Genomic DNA, 21,378 nt, shown 5'->3' on the forward strand with positions numbered 1-21,378 from the left:
ATCATGTGAGTTTTCTGAATGGTTTAAAGAACAGGTTATGCACTTATATATATTGACTGAAACATTGATAAAATATAACAAATATTTTTATTTATTTGTTTGTTTGTTTACTTTTCATTTCAGCAACATTTCATTATTTTTTATTTTAATGTAACCCTAACTAAAATAACTACAACTGAAATGAATATTTATAATATTTATATTATATATATTATAATATTTATATTATATAATTATATAAATTTGATAATTTTTAATAATTATATTCTTAAAAAATATTTAGATATATATATTTTAAAAAAAATAGAAGTATAAAAATGCAAACTGGTTTAAAAAAATTAATAAAAACGATAAAAGTACATTCTAAAAAAAAAAAAAAAATGCTGGGTTAAAAAACAACCCAGTGCTGGATAAAAAAAAAAATGGACAAACCCAGTGGATGGGTTATTTTAACCCAAACTTCTGGGTAGTTTTGTTTAACTCAACTATTGTTTAAAAATTACTATGTAGCTTAAAATGAACCCAAAATAGGTTGTAAATTAAAAATAAATTAATAATTACTACAGGCATCACCAATAAACAAAAAGTGAACATTTTATTAATTTACATTATTTATTATTTATTAATTTATTTTAATATGTATTATTTAATTATTGTTTATTAATAAACGTTTATTAATACATTAGTATTAATTAATTAATGCATAAAACTTATTAACAAATGTTCATTTATTAAACAAACGAATAAATGTTATTTTCCAACCTATTTTGTGTTCATTTTAAGAAAGAAATATAATAATTTTTAAGCAATCATTATGTTAAATAAAGCTACCCAGAGGGTTGTGTTAAACATTTAACCCGATCTCTGGGTCAAAACAACCCAGTCACTGGGTTTATCTGTGGTTCAGGTCAAAGTGTCCCCACAAAGACAGCAAGATCCAAAATCCTGTCTTTGTGGGTACATTTTTGAGCCCTTATAAGGAAAACAGCTTATTAATCATACAGAATTATTTTTTTTTAATCTAAAAATGCAGAAAGGTTTAGGTGTAAAATTACAGTTTATGCAGTAGAATTTTTGTTGTTGTTGTTGTTATTTAGTACTTAAAGCCAAGTTTCTGAGGCAAAAGCACTTAATTATTCAGTGATGGACTGAGAGGATTCGTGGCGTCATAAGGCAGAGCTGATGACGTCGTGAGGTATTTCCTGTAGGGGCGGGGCCTGTCGGAGGGTCTGCTGACCTCATACTTTTTCATCCAGCGTTCATCGGCTCTTCTCTCCAGTGCAAACACGTAGACGATAAACGCGGCGAGCGGACTTTGTGGAATAGTTCATTTCGCGGCGGACGGACGCAGAATGGATTGTTTGGCGTGATTTGTTTTGACCGAAGGATTTAAGACAAGCTCCTTTAGGGTTAAAAAAGAAACAGAAGGATACACGTTGACAAAAGACCCCTATGAGGCTTCGAAAGTGAGGAGAGAAAACTAGTAATAACAGCCATAAGGTAAAGTTGCCGTCTTATTGCTGTCGGCCGAATGAAAGGACGGTTTTGTCCGGGTTTTATTGAATTTTTTTCTATTGAGAATGGTGAAGTGGTTTTTTAACCAGATGTGAGTGTGATTTAAAGCGAGAAATGTTTGGTAAAGTTGCTTGTGTGGCTCAAATAACGGTCCGTCTCGCAGATGTATTTTTGGTGGTTTATAAAAAGATGTTGTTCTTCTGTTAGGTTACTCGAAAAGCCTCACAGTCACAAGTATACTTGTTTTTTTTTTTTTGTTTGTTTTTTTGTTTTTTGTGATTTCTAACACACAACAGGAGGGAAAAAAAGGTTCGACGGACACTTTTTCTGTTGTTTTGTTTTATCTTCCATCTGTTTTCTATATCAATATAAATGCAGCACATCTACACTTGTTGCTAGGGAGAATAATCTATTTTCATTTGAGTCGAGGGTTTTATTTAAAGTGGTTATTATTAATGTCAGAGTTATTTATTTATTTATTTATTTCCACAGCTTTTCTACAGTATTTCTTAAGACAAAAGGCAAAAAAGGAATGGTGACGTACAGAAAGTGTCATTTTACATTCATATCTAGAGCTCAAATTGTAGGGTTCATGCATAACTTGATTCGGACTTTGAAAAATATGATTAATGTTGCAAGTAATGAAATAAGAAACAAACAAGGAGAAGTACTTTGAGCAAGTAAATAGCTAGTTTACATGACTAATGGATCTGTTTTCTTAGGTAAACACGTCTAACCGCTATCCAGTGTTTAAACACAGGCCATAGTGTTGATCTGGACTAACTACAGTACAGAATGACTGTATATTATGTTTAAAGACGTTTCTGCTTTTACTGTATGACTGTTGGACACAAATGGAAAACATGAGTAAGAGAAAAACACACACAAATATATCTGTCATGGTTTCTGTCTCCAATCAGTTTCTTAAATCTGAGCAAAGCAAGTCATGTTTCCTAACATGACATGTTCCTTTGAGATGTCAATACTCCAGGAAACAGCCTGCATTGATTAATTGAATGCCGTGACACCCTTGTACCCATTTTAATCTGAAGAGGACGTCTGGCTGCTGTGTCCTTCAGAACAACCTTGCGTCTGACAGCAGAGGAGCTTTTTTAATCTCGTAAATGGGTGTAAGACTCAGTGTAGATGGAATAAATCAGGTGTGTGGTCAGTAGCATCTGTTCGCTGACGGTACGTGACTTTTGACCTTCACAACAGCTGCTGGACAGAAAAAAACTTTATTATTGGACATTTTTATCCAACGACCAGCGACTCCCTTTGACAGATAAGCAGTTGTGTCATCTCTGAGGATGAATACACAATCCCATTGTTTTGTTGGTTACTTAAAGATGTTTAAAACATGATTATAACTTCAAATTAGTGGTTAGTTTTTCTTGTGAAGTTTATGTGCAAGTGCAAAGGAAAGTGTTGGTGCTCCCATTCTTGCTGGACACTTGCTGACTGCTTTTCCTTCACTGTCTGGTGCAACACATTAAAATCCAGATGCTTATGTTTCTACGAAACTAATTTCAAGTAATTAAAGTTTAGATCAAAAGCTCTTTGAATATTATACAAAGCATAAATTTAGTCAAGTGCACTCTTAAAAATAAAGGTGCTTCAAAAGGTTCTTCAAGCGATGCCATAGAAGAACCATTTTTGGTGCAGTCATTTCTTGCTTACCTTTTTATAATCTGAAGAACCTTATTTGCCGCAAAGAACCTTTTGTAAAACAGCAAGGTTCCTCAGATAAAGGTTCTTTATGGAACCATTTAGACAAAAATGTTCTTTCTATTTTATTTTTAAGAGTGTGTGTCCAAACTTTTCATTGGTACATTTCTTGTGTGTTATGGAGATAGTAATGCTTTAGTGTTAGTCTTATTCAAGCACTCTTGTCAGTTCTGATCTTAGCTAAAATATTTATAGGAACGTATCCAGTCATTGTTTTCCAGACCTTGTTTGGCAGTCGTTCCTAACCAGGCTTTGGTTCTGAATCAAGGGGGAGGAAAGTTTAGAGTAACCCAAAAATATGAAATCCAGATTAAAGGAATTCAAAATAAATAAATAATTTACTTTTGTTTTTCTAAACCCATACCCACCATTTTCCTTCACCCCATGACGTTTTGTGTAAATTATGGGTGTAACTTTCATTGAACTGTAAATAATCAGCAAAAGGTTTGTTCTATGAACAAAATAATAAGCATAAGTACAGTGAGTTGACATTATTCTACGCACCCTTCAACCATCCAACATTAAAAGGAAATTTAACAGTGTAAAAGCATTATTGAATTACATACCATGAATAACTCATAAAGCTTGATTTTGTTCATACAATGGCTCTCAAGCTCCCTAAAATGGGGGGGGGAAAGTAGTCCATATAACCTGTGCACTGTATTACAAGTCCTTATATGAAAACTTAAGTTTTTCAGTGCAAATCTTCCACCATAGCTAATAAATGTTGTTGAACATCCTCATATCCTCAAGTACAATCAATTACAAGACACATAATAGTGAGATTTGGCATCATGGCATGAAGCCTGATGTTACATACCTTGAAATTTCATATCTTCATATATTAAAAACATGTGAGTATACAAATGTTATACATATGTTTTGCACAAAGCTATGTCTTTGGTTCTGTGGTACATTTTTGTCATGTTTGGTGATTTTAGAGACATTTTAGTTTCTCTACACCCATTTACTCTTTCTGGTTTTGCTTCTTGTTGTTGACCATATTATGCTGCCTAAAAATGTCATGATTTTTTTTCTCCCACATAGGATGCATGTTGCTCTCAGTGTCTGTTTCTTTATTATTTATGCTAAAAACACATCTTGAGACTCTAAATTCTCCAACTTTTCATCTCAAAACATTTGGCTCTTCAGAGAATTACTCTTCAGTGTTCATTAATGCTTATATACTGGCCTTATCTCATGATGAAACATACCTGTGGGAACTTTTTCTCAAGACGCGAATTACATACCAATAAGTACATATCATAGTCGTTTTTCACAGAATTTAACACTAGAGGCGGTAAAACAGCGAGCGCTTGTAATCATCGTACACAGTTATGATTACAGCTTAATACGTTTTGCTTTCCAGACGGAATAAGCTTGCTCAGTAGCTCATTCGGCACGTAATTGGACTTGCGTAATCCTTGTGTACGAATCCTGTTAAAAACATGACTTTTGACGAAAGAGCTGAAAGATGGGAGATTGAAAAACAAGCTAAAACGGCATGCTCACGGTTGCATTTTTTTCACGGTTGCCACATTTGCTTTTGTTCATAGCTTAGAGTTATAGCGCCACTCAACTGACATTTTAAGTCAGAACTGCATATGACACATACAAAACCAACGTCACATAAAACGTACCATATGTACGTTCATCTGTTCTGGGGGAAAAAACGAACACACTTTAGCGCCATTCATGGCACTACGTATTTTGTGTCTTGCAAAATTATTCCCACAGGTACGTTTGCGCCATGAGATCAGGTTGATTTTGGCTTATGAAGGATTAAAATGTGTGTCTATGTACACATCAAAACTTTTTCTCAAATGTGAGGTCGTAAACTCCCTTTAGACTTTAAATCCCCTGTAAATGTTTTCATGTCATGATAAAGGGGCTCAGAATGTGTGTATATCTCCTTTCCACTGGTAATATCTCTTGTTTGATGTTGGTCTGGAAAACAGGCCCCTGTCTAATCTGATCTGCTTTTTATCCCCTCCCCGTTTCCTTCGAGCCGTCCACTCTCATCTGATCTCGGTTCTCTTTGCTCTCACCGGTCAGCCAATGAGAAAGACCCTTTCTTTGCCGGTGTACAATGTAAGCAGTATTTATGTGAGCCAGCGGAGGTCACACATAAATTAGCTTGAAATTGACCTGCAGAGGCATGTGGTCAATGCTGGATTGTGTAGCTGGTCTCTCAGCCGTTTTAACCAATATTCCTGCCAATCTGTCATGACTAAAATGGTGAAAACAATTGTTGTTGTACATGCTGAGTCAAGGGAATAGAACAGAAAACTATTTTACCAAAAAAAAAGTGCTTGCAGTAAATCTAATGCATTAAATGCAGATGCAAATCATTTCCATATGTTAGCAGCTGTATTATTCACCCTAAATTGTAAGGGGTATTATTATTCTTACTTTTACAATGAGCATGAATTGGTTTGTTATGGTCTTTGGGGTAAGTTGATGGCCGGTAGTATCATTAGTTTTTGGGAAAGTTTTGAATCAATTGTGCACAGTGAACAGCTGGTGTTGCACAGCTGTGGGCAGAAATGCAGAACCATTCGGACCATCTGTCAGAAAAAAAAAAAACAGATACAAAGTGAGACATTATATTCTTCCTCATCTGGGGTAAATTCTCACCAAACAGGAAGGTTAATTTGAATTCAGTTGCCCTCATGTCACTGGAAGTCATTGTTGTCACATTCAAAAATTGATTGGAAAGAAATCAATCTCTAACCATCAACCTAGGGCTTTTGTACTTGGAAAGTTCCTGTCATTTTACAGAGACTTTACAGAGATTGCTACTCTCACTGTTTATGAATAGGTATTTGTAGGTACCTTTACAGGTACAAAAACATACTTTTTATGTATATTGGGGTGGAGGCTGAAACCTAAAATATGGAAGGAATGACAACATTCTAAGTGCTGTCTCACAATATACACTAGTTTGTGTGTGAGGTACAGAGCAAATTGTTAATTTTCTGAAAATCTTATTATGGTCCATTCTGTGAAACTGAGCGTATCATTTACACTCTTCAAAATAAAGGTGCTTTAAAAGGTCCTTCACAGCGATGCCATAGAAGAACCATTTTTGGTTCCACAAAGAACCATTCAGTCAAAGGTTCTTTAAAGAACCTGCTCTTTCTTAACTTTTTATAATCTGTAGAACCTTCTTTCACCACTAAGAAAAGTTATTTAGATGTAAAAGGTTCTTTATAAACCATTGTGAAGCACCTTTATTTTGAAAAGTGTAGATGCAAACATCACCTGAAATATAGCACGTTACACGAGAACCAAAACGCATGTAATGACATAACAACATTGGTTGTACCCTTTTTTTGAGGCGGCAGATACAGATTTTTACCGTTGCATGATTTGATGGTTACAGTTTCTGCTGAGGTTAAATGATTACTGAACTTTTATTCATTGTAAGGCTATAAAGTGTAGTCTTGTTTTTTTACAATAATCCTTTGAAACAAATTTGCACAAGATGTCTTTATTGCATGAATTAAATATTAGATGAAATAATTACCAGTTACACTTGTAGATTTGCACAAAATTGTTCATACGAACATGATTTGAGTTTTGTTGTCTACGCATTAATACTGTACATTTTATTGTCTATGATATGAAAATGTATTGGTAGAATTGTACATGGCAGAACTACAATGCACATAAAATACATACAAATCCTCATGATATCACTTTGAACTACTGGTCCACAGAGTTTAGTCAAATGGAATATTCTGAACATTGTTCTAAATAAATAAATTAAACTAAAACCACAGTTATCATTGTTTTCTCAGGAAACTAATTCCTTACATCTTTTATCTTGTACATCTTGTATCCTGTTTAGTTGTGTCACACAATAGATCATGTGCGCGTGTGTGTGTATATATATTTCATGTCACAGTCGTCATCTCCTGTTGGGTTTATTTGGTGATAACAACCAGCCGACTCTGTTCTTGTGTTGTTTTGATTTTACGATTTTACTAAATTTACAAAATTAGATGGACCAAGAGACCAATACAGATCTTAGATAAAACATCCATTTCCTCTAAGCTATTACAAGCTCCCTTATCTACAGAGACTTTGACAGCTCTGTTACGCCTGTAGTGGTAGCACTTTACAACAAGGGTCTGTAGATTAACATTAGTTCATGCAATAAACTATGAATTACGAATAACAATAAATTTGAAATGAACAATAGTATTTAGCAATAAACATCAGTCTACAATGATAAATGCTAGTAAGATTGTTGTTCACAGTTAATTACCATAATACCTAATGCATAATCTAAGTTTAACTGTAAAGTGGTACCGCTGTAACCTGTTAGCCTGGCATTGAACTGCTTTAGCCTTGTATGACTGAAAGGTTTTGTTCCGCAGTGATATTGTCCTCTGAGTCAGCCACTCCATTACAGTGAATTATTCATTCATATCCAATAATAAAAATGATAGATGAGCATGTGACTGCGTCATTTTCCTACATCTTAAATCATGCGAATGACCTCAGCGATGCTTCGACCACAGTTAAACCAGATCAGTTCAAGTCTAAAGGGGATTCACCATGAAAGAGATACAGTACATACAATTGTTCATTTGTTATTTTACTGTAAATTTCATAATATATAAATATGTTCATATATGTTCTCTGCCAACCACTTTCTCCTATATATTTATGGTAGGTATCACAAAGGTGGGGTGGTTTTTTTGGGCAGGGCTTCACCACAAGGAGTTTCTGGCTGTTTGCCAAACTGCATGCAGGTTTCCTGTGTGATAGGAAAGGTTCTTGTAAAGCCAACACGACAGTTAAAAGGGACTAGTCAGGCAGAAGCAGTAACATTACGATGGCCCTGAGCCCTGTAATGCCAGCTTCAGGTCTCAGAGGCGTAATATATCATGCTTAGTGTAGTCCATGCATTATATGTTTATAGAGGGCTAACTCTCACCCAGCCTTCAATTTGATTCATTTGGGTTGCGTTTGATTAATACTAGTGGAGATGCTGGGAATTGGGTATAAAAGCCTTTGTTCTGGTCATTGGGAAAACACATCTCGGGGATTCCTAAGATGGTTTTTAGGAGGATGGTAGAGTTTGTGGTTGACTGCAGAGGGTGGAGAAGATGAAATGAAGGGGTTGGTCTTAGGGTGGAACCAAACTAGATGAGTTTAACCATATATTCAACCCAAGCTCATTGGAAAAGTGTGCTCATACCTACAATTTTGCAAAACTCCAAAAAGGATCAGATAAATACAAGTAGCATTTGACACAGTTCATTTTCACACAAATATTCATTACAGAGGTAGATTATGGATTAATACAGACTTATTTTCATGTGGTTCCTTGAACAACACTGTTTTATGATCTCTTTGTAAACTAATGCTTTTTGAAGTTTGCATCTCATAAGCAGTTGCATATGTTTGGCTTTTCTGACATAGTAAACTTGCTCGATAGGCCACCCGGTATAGCATTGCACTTGCACTTGAAACATTCGAATACTTGTCCTTGAAACACAAGTCACAAAAAACAGTTCAAAGACTGTACTACTAAGACTTATACTAACTTGTAGCTAAAGTGACATGCTTGCGTCACCAAATGCATTTTTATTTCATGTTAGTTTCAGTTAACACTATCGGTTACATTTATGGTGAGGTTTAGTGTAGAAAGTGCATTATTTTCAGGCACAATTAAAATTCTAGCACCACTTATCAGACATTTCTTTACCAAACTGCTGCAATATGCACAACCAGTATAATAAAACATTACCAGATTCACATTTATCTGTTTTGCATAAAACTGAAGTGCTTTTATTGACCCCCACTGGACATTTTGAAAGTGTTGGGGGTAATGTATTACAAGTAACTTGAGTTACAAAATCAGATGACTTTTTTTCAAGTAACTAGTAAAGTAACGCATTACTTTTTAATTTACAGTAAAATAGTTACTTTTTCAAATAAGTAACATCAGTTACTTTTTTCCCATTTATTGATTGACAGGTCTCAATAAATTGAGGTTGAGAGAAATCGTGAGTAAGGTGTTGCTGAAGTTTTAGAATAAATGTTAACATTAATTAATTCATTAAAAAACAGATTCAGTATTCCTCAAAATGAATAAAAACAGTGAAATGCAACTCAGAATATGATGCAAACCTGCAATAATTAAATGTTAAATAACACAAATATCCTTTATGTATTTAATCCCATTTTATTAACCAATGTCTTTGCTGCTGACCTTTGATGATCCAATTCAACCAAGATAAACATTTGTGTTTCTTTTTTTTAATATTGCTTAAGTGTGTTAAACTTTCTTCTTCTGCGTTCTACTGTACAGACATGAATTTACTTTTCCTTCACCCTAAAGCTTATTCATTTCACTTTTGGTGTGAAGGCTTTTAAATATAAAATATAACTTTTTATATTAAAAACAAACAAGCAAGCCCTGTCCAGATTTAAAAAGTAATGCAAAAGTAACGTAACACATTACTTTCCATAAAAAGTAAAAGTTTTTATTTTAGGGAGTAACGCAATATTGTAATGCATTACTTTTAAAAGTAACTTTCCCCAACACTGGTAAAAAAACAATGTAGCTTCATTTTGCAGAAATGTCATCAAAGCCACAAACAGTATTTACGTCAGTTGCTTGAACTACAGTATAACAACATCGCAGGCAGTTTGTGCTGCTGATTAGTTATTCCTATGGGTGTTTACTAAGTAAAAGATCAGGATGATAGAATGAGAAATATCTCACTGGCTGTGTTTACATGGACACTTTGTTTCAATTGGTGTGAAATCATTCCGAACGTTGTGCTTACACAAACGCCAAATAAAGTGATTGGGTTGATGTGCGCATTTACATGTAACAAGCTTCTATATCAGATTTGTTTATTGACATGCACACATTGCACAAATATACAAAGTATCCCGCTGTTTGCACATACTATTCTCCTGCTATTGCTTCTTTTCTTTGTCTTAAAGAGCAGACTTTATATTTATCTATTTTGGTTCCTAATTAGGAGACGACGAGCGTGTGAAGCTTTGTGCCGTGCTGTTTTTATTTATCACGCAGTAAAATCGCCCATTCCTGTGGCCGAAGTTGTTCTGCTCCACTTGAATGTTAGAATAACACGGCAGTCATTAATGACACTTTATTCTACAAAAACATGTGAAAAAATTCATGTGCCATTACGCTATTTCTAATCCATTGCACAGTACTTTCCAGTTTCAGTTTTCAATCCAGTGAAGTGTTTACATGTCCTCTCGCTCAAATTAGAAAAGGTCTGAACCGAATGGAAATGTCATTCGGATCGAGATCAGTCGAATTGATTAAGGTGTTTACATGAAGGGTTTTCAGTCTGATTGAGCCATCAGTCTGATTACTAACAGATTATTTGGTTGCATGTAAACGTAGCAAATAAAATACAATGAAGGAGAAGCCCAAACCTTATCATACTGACTTGTAGCAGTAACACCCAAAAAAAAAAAAAAAAAAACTCTTTTAGCAATGCCCAAAACACCATATCATCATGGTGAGCTACATTTGTAGAAGTAAAGGATAATCGTATTGTATTTGGAAATGCTTTTTGTAATATCCTGCACAATGAACGATCTCCCTTAGTTTTTTATCCTGGTGTCTCTGTCTTTGTTGAATTGTGGTTGGCTAAGTAATGTTCAGTACAGCAGAAAGTGGTATTGATCCATTATGACTGTGATAGATGGGCATTTGGTCAATATTCCCCTAAAGGTCCTCTTATAGAAAGAGCAGTGTTACTCTTTGATATTTAGCAATATTCACAATCGATTTTGTAGTTTGAAAGACAAGCAAAAGGTCAGTTTTGCAAACGCATTGTTTACAGCAGGGATTTCCAGATCCCTACTTTTGTAACACCTTGTTACATGTATTTGCTGTAGTAATGACAGTAAATTATTCATAATTACAAGCGGTTAACCCTAATCCTAATGCTGTAAGTGCATGTTGTTAATTAATATTACTCAGTTCCTAACTGCTTAATTGCTCTGTAACAAGGACACCTTAAATTAAGCTGTTACACCTTATTTATACATTACTGACTATAATTAACATGTAGTTACTATAGGGTTAGGATTAGGGTTTAGTTTAGGAAAATTGCATGTAATTATTTATATTTTACTGTTATTACTACATGTAATGCATAACAAGGACACTGCAAAGAGTGTTTGTCTCATTCCAGGATAATAAAAGTAATAAAATATTTAAATGTGTAAAAAAGTACTTAAAAGTTCAGGTAGTTGCATTTCATGTACATTTAAGCTATGATAAATATTCATTTAATTGCAATTAACTTGCATTTAAAGATCTGAAAACATTACATTCAGTTTGCACTGAAGTATACGTCTAAGTATATTATTTCCATAATAAGTACTTCAAAATGCTAAAGTGTGCTTCTTTTTAAGAAGGGAAAAACTAGCCGTCCTGAGTTTGATTCCACAGACATACTAAAACAGTAATAATACATAAAAAATCTTCAGAAGCATGTTACGACTTTTGCAAGCTGAGAAGACAAAAATAAATCTTTAAATGAGCGACAGAAGCGGTCAAGAGAGAGTTTCTTCAGCGCTGCAGGCGGATTGTTAAACCTGGAGCTCATTACACGCTCCTCCATTTTAAAGGGATATTATCTCATGGTTGTGTTTGGCCTTCGTTCCAGGACAGAGGTTGAATGGGGCATTCTTGGGCATTTGTTCTGATCCCTCTTTGCCTGTCCAGAATGGAAAAGACAGGGAAGAAAGCAGAGAAGAAAGACGGTGGCCTTTCCACAGAGTGGTTTAGGGGTTTCAGTTTGGACTGGAGGTGGGATTTTAGTGTCCTGGAGAGAACGGCCGCCCTTTCCTGTTTTTCTCTTTACTCCTTTTTTATTTTTTTTGCATTTGCATTTGCACTTGCATTTGCATTATCTTTGAGCTCTCGTCATATGCCAAAAAAAAAAAGTACTGTAGGATCAGAAATAAGTTGACTTCTGGTCAGCCTTTTAGAGTCTTGTTGTGACACTATCTGTGTGTTGGACTACACACTTGTACCAGGCTTATTACCAGAATGCTGTGTAGATGGGGATATCTTTCCCATGATGCTCTCTGTTAGCCTCCCCCAAGCATTCCTCAGTCCAGCTGTGAAACCTCATAGAACAGAAACAGCAATAGCCATGTCATTTTTTTTTTTTTTAGTTTGACACCTAAATGGTGTTTTACAAGTTGGTTTATGTTCACACCCTTAATTAGGACACAAAATGTGTTTTTCTTGGTTATTATCATCACCGAACACTAAAAACATTTTTAATAATTAAAATGAAGCTGAAATAAAATATAAATATTAAATTGAAAACTTAAGATGAACAAAAATTAAAAGTATTGCCTTGACAGTTCAACAGTTAAAACTGAAATAATTTTTCCTTTTTAACATAAATAGTTTAAATTATTTTTTTAACATAAATGGTAATATTCAAGAACAAAAAATAATACAAATGACAAGCACATAACAAAACTACTAAACATTAAAATGAAAACTAAAAATAAAAATAAAAGCTACTTTACTATAAATTAAAATGAAAACTAAAAATATAAAAAATAAAAGCTACTTTACTAAACATTAAAATGAAAGCTAAAAAAATTAAAATGAAAGCTGCTTTACTATAAATTAAAATGAAAACTAAAAATATAAAAATAAAAGCTACTTCACTATAAATTAAAATGAAAACTAAAAAATATATAAAAAAGCTACTTTACTAAACATTAAAATGACAGATAAAAAAATTAAAATAAAAGCTACTTTACTATAAATTAAAATGAAAACTAAAAATATAAAAATACAAAAATAAAAGCTACTTTACTATGAAGTAAAATGAAAACTAAAAAATATAAAAATAAAAGCTACTTCACAATGTAAGAAAACATTACAATAGCATATAAATCATATTAAACTAACCTGAATAACAAAATCTTTTTTTTTTTTTTTTTGAATGAAGTGTATGAAGTGCCTTTTAATGCATGTTTTGTGTACAAAAAATTACTAGAACTTTTGTCATTTAAGAGGTGTTTACACAACACTGTTTTTAACGAAAAAATGGAAAACGTTGTATGTGTTTTGGCCGTTCATTTACACAACAGTGTTTTGGGGGCCTGGAAACACACTTTTGAAAACGGGTTTCAAGATGCAAGCTTTTTAAAATGATATGGTTATCATAGAAGTGTAAACTACAAAAACATCAATTTGTGAAAACTGATATTGTGTGAACATATTATGTGTTTACATAGTGTTTCTTTACAAAGTGACATCGCCAACTACTGGCCTGCCATGCATAACACAGCTTGTTTAGTCATTTTCACAGATTTTGCAGCTTGTTTCTCATCATTTTTTTTTAAATGCAAAGGAAAAACAGTTCCATTTTTGGTAAATCGTTGTCATGTAAACGTACTCTTATAGTCACTGTAACGGGAATCTTTAGGCCTGAAGAGTTTCGGTGTGACCTCACAGAGCTAAACTGTCAGTGACAGGCGGTCTAATCTGGTCGCTTTGCCCGACATGCTGTCTGCACACTGTGTGTATAAACGGCACACTGAGAGGAACCTTTTTTTTAACACACACACACTTATTAGGTCTCACTGACTGAATTACACAAGGCTTAGTTTGCTTTACCATGCAACAAACTCACAACCTAACAACTTTCAGAGGTGTTACTTGTGATTTAATCTGCCGCCGCAGTTCCAACAGTGGCTCGCTTTAGCGTTTAAAGGGTGGAATTCTTCTAAGCCACCTCATCTCTGCCCATTGAGTTTAATGGAAACCACATGCATTACATTCAGCAGGGAAGTAAAAGGCATTTTCAGCCTCACCCTGGACGCCCCACATGAGCAGAAGGGTGTTTTTGTTTCCAGTCAGACGTTTGTTACATTTGTGATTTCTTTGGAACGGCCATTGATGTGCTGTGTAATTTAGAGGAAGTGTACTAGCGTCAGACATGACTTACATCAAGCCAGTGTCACGTTATGAATATCTGTCAACATGTCTCTTGGATAATGATATACTATTTGTAGACTGCGCTGGGTGCCAGAATGTCTTAATGTTTCACTAAGTTTGTGCATTTTTACTATGGTTTTGTACATTGAACTATTGCATATTTGGCCATTCATTTTACATCTCATGCTTTTTAGGGGGAAATTTTATAGTACTAAAAATGATGTGCGTTAGCTTTAAGGACATGTCTATGCTAGTATAATTCTAAAGCCTGACACAATGATTGAACTGGACGACAAAAGGATTTGTGTTTTGTGTGTGTGTGTGTGTGTGTGTGTGTTTATTTTCATTGTGAATGTTTTACATTTTTAATTGTGTTTATCTGGTTTTGCACAGTTGTATAAACTACTACTGGCTAGCTGAATTAAAAGAGATGAGTACTTTCCCTTGTGGAAAAGAAGTTATTACTTTTGAAAAATTATAGGAAAAAATTATACTTTAAAAGAAAGTACTTAAGTGCCATCTGAATGTAATGCTTCGGACACTTAATTGCATGGAACATTGCTTGTTAAATTACAATGAAAATTTATATTAAATGCAAATGCCTGAACGAGTGCTTTTTTGACCCAATAGGCCTTATACATTGAAAAATACTAATAAAAACAAATAAAGAAAGAAATTTTCAAAGCTGTAAATAAAACAGAATATTGGAGTATGTTTTACAAGAAAATGTTTTGTTTTCTTCATCAAAATTTCATGTTTAATTAAATGTGTTGCATTTCTTTGTCCTTGTTTTTGAAATTTACAAACAATTTTTGAATGAAAGTTACTTCCACACAAAATATGCTTGTGTAAACTAAAATTTACTTTAATGTATTTCTGTTAAAATTCGTCTTGTATGTCAGTGCATTGGAATATATTTGTAATTACATGTTTGTAATGATTAAGTAATTTAGTACCTTTAAAATATTTTAAATTTAAAATGTAGGCTAATATAAATTAATGATCTAATCAAGTACTTTACATGTTAGTTAATACATCAAATTAAGTGTACTTTAAAGCATGATGCAAAAAAAAGTTAGTTAAAAATTAAAAACAATATTAAACATTTATGTAATTCAACATTTTTACAGTTTATTAAGATGCTTATTGAAAAGTACTAAAATGCACTTTTTAAAGTTTGTTAAACAGTCATAAACATGTCATAAAAAGAATATTTACAGATGTGTATTAAGATTTGAAGTAAATTATAAGTGCACATTCAGTACACTTTTATTTTCACAAGGGCTGGTGTGTTTTTTTTCCAGAAAGTTTCTAATTAATTGTTTAATGTCCTGTTTTCTTAGCACAGGAAAGAAAACAACATTTGTCAAGCCTTTTACTTCTAAATTTAAGGAAGCTTATTTTAGCACATGATAACGTTAGCGTGATAACGTACTTTCTATAGATTTCATTCTATATACATCACCATATCCAAAGTGCTTTTGAGGCCCTCACTGACATGTAGAGCCAAATACAGGATCATTTATTAACCAGACACAACACACAGCCTCATCGGACACACTAATCAATAATGCTTTACCTGGCAGGACAGACAACAGCCATTTATGCTTTCAGCAGGCAAAAGTGCTCTGAATCTAATGACAGATCAATCTTACGGGAACTACGGAGACTATTGAACAGAAGAGAATTTTTGAACCCGAGTTCTTCATAATCATTATAGATCAAAATAATCCCATTACGAGTCATTGTGTGATCAGTATACAATAGTGACATAATATCTTTGGACGAAAACATGGTTACAAAAGCATACATTGCAATGACAAATATTAAAAATATATAATGAAAATAAGCAGAAAATGCTAAAATCATTACTGTACAGCTTTTCTGTGATTACACAGTACCGTTTACTCCTTTAGTATTCACTTGAACCACCCTTTGCCTAAAAGAGTCAGCACTATTTCTGGCAGGGGAAAGAGCCACTAGGAAACGGTGTGAGCGGTGAATGATGGTTACTCTTGCCCAGGAATGGCATCTGAGAGGCGTATTTAAATTAGCCCAGCGGTTCCTCTTGCAGGAGCTGAGAATAGACGAGCCCTGTTGGGTGATGGAGGTTTATGACCTCCAGTGACCTCAAGGTCATCGCTCTGAAAATATGAGCAGTAAAACATGTTTTTCAACATTTCAAGGCCAGATCAAGTAGAGCTACATAGTACCTCAAGGTTATGTATACTTTTATACCATGTACTATGCAACGAACAGAGAAGGAACTGAAACAATATGGGGGTATAAATACACAGGACACATGAGGGAGAAAATTAGGAACAAGTAGGACTAATCAATTAACAAATGAATAGCTGTGGGAAGGAATAAACACAGGGGATGAAATGGAACTGAAAGCAGAAACCACAGACAATATGTGACAGTGCCACTGCTTTGTATTTCCCAAAAGCATAGTTGGAAAACTATGGTCACAAGTTAGGTCATGACCAACATAGTTCAATGATGTGGTGTTTCCAAAACCGTATTTCCAAGAACATTTACCAAAAATGTACACTACAGCCTTTGATCTGTGGTTAGAAGTGTAGCTTTTTTTTAGCAAGACATATAGACTTAAATAGATCATGCACTTAAACAAAACAAGAACCATACATATTCATTCCATACATATACAAATTTGATTCTGCGTCTTTTAGTATGTTAAGAGTATTAACGTGCATGCGGGTTGTTGACATGACATGGCAGTTTCACAAGATAAAAAAGAATATAATTAATATTGTCGTTATTTAAAATGCAGTAAATGGTTAAACATTTCTTTATCCTACGTGGGTTATAAAGTGTTATTTTTTTTATTTTTTTCATTTTTATTTTTTTTTTACATTTTGAGCAAAATTGTCCTATGGTGTGAATGTGTCAAGCATGGTTCAATAAATTTCAGCTTTTAGAAGTTAAAAAGAAAAGCATAAAAATGTTAATAAATGTCTCCGGCATAATTGTACAAGTGTCTGTTTTAGTAAACGGCAGTCATTTTTTCATCCATATATTTCTGAAAGTGTAGGAACTTGATACATTTTGTCTCTGAAAACCATGTCCTCTGGTGCGACAACATATCCTGATTTTAAATCGGCCAACTGCAGAGAAAACTTGAATTAGTTGAACGATCCCATTCATGATCATGTTACTGAAGCCCCCTGTCAAGCCCATGACATGTGCACATGGTGAAATAACAATTTTGGAACCACTACAGCCACTTTTTTTGTCCTTTGGTGTGACACCACTAAATTATATTTCTAATTATGTAGTGTTAAACTACATAATACAAGAAAATTATGCAAATGTCCCTTGCTAACCGCTAATGACAGGTTAGCTTAGAATAGCAAGGTCATTAATTGACACAAAAGGCTGAAACGTCCAGTGGTGTGACAAAAAAATGTCCTCCAGTGTGACACCTGTACTGTCACACCACAGGACAAAGATGTCACACCAGAGGACAAGGTCTCTTTAAAAAGCATTTTGGATAATTAAATAAGATGTTTAATGCCTTTTTCTTTTCAAACATTTCTTATTTTCTGATGTTTTTGCAGAAAACTTGTACTGTTATAAGGTGTCATGAAAATAAGTTTAAAATGTGATACTTTGTTTTTGAAACAGAAAGAACTGAGGGAGAGAAATTAGTGGAGGAGAGAGGACATGGAAATCTAGACAGAAAATGAACAGGGATCCACCAGAAGGGAGGAAATCCTAAGTGTTCGATTTAGAAAGTAAATAGAATTACAATGATGCCTTAACAAGAGTAGACATGTACTAAAAAAATCATTCACATCTAAATGAATATAGTTTGAATATCAATCATATTTAGCTGTGCTGCACATGCAGTGGGGGCTGGAAGAGTTTCAGTAACATACTGATTGACTAAGAGACAGAATTTTGTTGATGAAAATTTTGTTTTGTTTAAAAAACATGTTGATATTGTTTCAAAATTAAATAGAAATACTTCAATATCTACCATTTCTGTTCTTTAGTGTGACATAATGTCCTGTGGTGTGACACACATAAAAGAACCACAGATTTGTTTTTATCTCAAAATATCTAAAAAAAAAAAACAAACAAACAGTTGAGTATTGCAATAGGGGAGATAGAAATATCACTCATCTTTAAATTATATAATTTTCAGCAGTTTTAAACAGATGACAAAGTTTGTCTTGTTGTCAAAGTTTTTCTTGAAATTGTCTAACAAGTCATAGGGGGAAATGATGTTAATTATAATTTTATATTAAATAAATAACACTATATAAAATAAGTGTCTAACAATCTCTCGTGCTATTTGTATGTTATTAAGAGTTTTTTTTTTTCCCCTTAATTTTTGCCATGTCACACCAAAGGACAAATTTATGGTACAATTCAGTTAAACTGTTAAAAAAGAAACAATGAAAGAATTGACAAAGTAAGATCAGACTTCACTACATATATATGTGTGTTTCTTCTTCAAAAATGGTCTTTTACAAAATCAGCATTTTTACTGCCTGTTTGTCAACGTGGGTACGCACATTTGTGGTCTAGTACCAGATTGACAAAAAGAAACCCGCAAAAACAGGGAATCAATCCTCAGGTGCCACATTTGTAATTTACAGCAGTAATCTGCCACTGATTAAATTTTAAACTGGAGTTATCACTCCACTGCCTTATTAACAACATTTCTAACCAATGTACTTTGAATGGCGGATGTGTGACAAAGTTCCTATGTTTTTGTGATAGTCTAATGATTTCAGGTTCATTCAGTCATCAGATATCTATAGCCATATATTTATACATTATTTTAAAAATACCACATTCATCATATTTTTCTTTAATAAATGTGTAGTGATTGTTTTGAAGCTGAATCCACCGCTTATAACTGTTGTCTTTTTGTTGTAGATGGACCTGAAGCTACTTTTCATATCAACATTATTAGGGATCATTTGTTGCAGCAGCGCACAGCAAGGTAATGTGAACTCTCAGTGTTCAATTTCGTGTATTTCTGTCCAGTGTACTGTAACTCTGTCTGACCCTGTCTGAATTAATAAGCGCTGGGTTTCTGTGAGGATAACTAATCGTTCTCTCCTCAGAGCGAGCGAGGTTCTCGTTCGGCCGTTAAATACTGATGTCATTACTCAGAGCTCGCTCCACCCAGCGCGGTCGGAGCATTATCCATAATGGAAAACATAGAGTAGTCATCTCTGGCTCCGATTACAGTGAGCCGGAGCGATGTAAATGAATGGAAGCTGTAGATGTGAAATGCTCTCCATCTCTTCTGTTCTGCAGAGGGAAACGAGTGCATCAAAGCCAACGCTTTATCCTGTGGCGAGTGCATACAAGTGGGGGCTAAATGTGGATGGTGCACAGATCCAGTGAGTAGTGTTCAAATGCCAGGGTCATTCTGTTCTTTAACCCTCCAAACACAGATTTATGCTGAATCACACTCACATTCATGCTGACTAATCAGAGCTGTACTGATAGACCAAGAGCATGATTATAATTCTGATATGCTTTTATACAACAGTTCGATAAATAAGTGGTTAATATCAAGTAACTTGATGGACCAAGCAGACATAATGCCAAAGAAAATGACTCAAAGAGATCAGGTATTATTAGGTACGGCAGATTTTCCAGGAACAGTAATGACAGATGAACGCTGTCATTCCATTCATGCTAGGAAATTTCATTCCAACTGCTTCTGCATGGAAATTTTTTCGTGATGCTTTACTGACGCTTGAGATTCCTTCTAGGAGTCCTTATAAGGAATTTAAAGCATCAGAATGTTTTAGGCATCATCAAAAGTTATTTTAGTTTCATTGAGATTGTAGAGTTTATTAGTATTTTGAATGTTTTTTTATTTTCATTTTAGTTAAAGTTCTAGTAATTTTATGTGATTTTAGTCTATATAGTTTTGCTTTTATTAATTTTTATTTCAGTTTTTAGTTATTTTAGTATGGAGGTGTACATCAAGTTAAACTAAATTAAAATGAGAAATGTTATACATATATATACAGTGGGTACGGAAAGTATTCAGACCCCCTTAAATTTTTCACTCTTTGTTATATTGCAGCCATTTGCTAAAATCATTTAAGTTCATTTTTTTTCCTCATTAATGTACACACAGCACCCCATATTGACAGAAAAACACAGAATTGTTGACATTTTTGCAGATTTATTAAAAAAGAAAAACTGAAATATCACATGGTCCTAAGTATTCAGACCCTTTGCTCAGTATTTTGTAGAAGCACCCTTTTGATCTAATACAGCCATGAGTCTTTTTGGGAAAGATGCAACAAGTTTTTCACACCTGGACTTGGGGATCCTATGCCTCTCACTCTGGGGAAGGTTTTCGTCCAGGATATCCCTGTACCTGGCCGCATTCATCTTTCCCTCGATTGCAACCAGTCGTCCTGTCCCTGCAGCTGAAAAACACCCCCACAGCATGATGCTGCCACCACTATGCTTCACTGTTGGGACTGTATTGGACAGGTGATCTCCACACATACCGCTTAGAATTAAGGCCAAAAAGTTCTATCTTGGTCTCATCAGACCAGAGAATCTTATTTCTCACCATCTTGGAGTCCTTCAGGTGTTTTTTAGCAAACTCCATGCGGGCTTTCATGTGTCTTGCACTGAGGAGAGGCTTCCGTCGGGCCACTCTGCCATAAAGCCCCGACTGGTGGAGGGCTGCAGTGATGGTTGACTTTCTACAACTTTCTCCCATCTCCTGACTGCATCTCTGGAGCTCAGCCACAGTGATCTTTGGGTTCTTCTTTACCTCTCTCACCAAGGCTCTTCTCTCCCGATAGCTCAGTTTGGCCGGACGGCCAGCTCTAGGAAGGGTTCTGGTCGTCCCAAATGTCTTCTATTTAAGGATTATGGAGGCCACTGTGCTCTTAGGAACCTTAAGTGCAGCAAAACATTTTTTGTAACCTTGGCCAGGTCTGTGTCTTGCCACAATTCTGTCTCTGAGCTCTTCAGGCAGTTCCTTTGACTTCATGATTCTCATTTGCTCTGACATGCACTGTGAGCTGTAAGGTCTTATATAGACAGGTGTGTGGCTTTCCTAATCAAGTCCAATCAGTATAATCAAACACAGCTGGACTCAAATGAAGGTGTAGAACCATCTCAAGGATGAT

The 21,378-nt window shown here is 34.5% G+C and overlaps 1 protein-coding gene across 2 annotated transcripts in view; it reads left to right on the forward strand.

Moving 5' to 3' along the window:
• The first annotated feature begins 1,227 nt into the window (after positions 1-1,227).
• itgb1a (integrin, beta 1a) overlaps positions 1,228-21,378 on the forward strand; it is a 36,410-nt gene continuing 16,259 nt past the window's right edge. Inside the window, exons 1-3 of one of the 2 annotated variants that reach the window (XM_051098009.1) lie at positions 1,228-1,500; positions 19,139-19,205; positions 19,526-19,611. In XM_051098009.1, coding sequence (XP_050953966.1) covers positions 19,139-19,205; positions 19,526-19,611 — 153 coding nt within the window. In that variant the 5' untranslated portion in view covers positions 1,228-1,500. The remainder of the gene's footprint in view (positions 1,501-19,138; positions 19,206-19,525; positions 19,612-21,378) is intronic. The other variant, XM_051098010.1, reaches the window with a different exon arrangement.

This window comes from Labeo rohita, chromosome 24 (assembly GCF_022985175.1).
Source record: "Labeo rohita strain BAU-BD-2019 chromosome 24, IGBB_LRoh.1.0, whole genome shotgun sequence".
In the NCBI taxonomy this organism is placed as follows: Eukaryota; Metazoa; Chordata; class Actinopteri; order Cypriniformes; family Cyprinidae; genus Labeo; species Labeo rohita.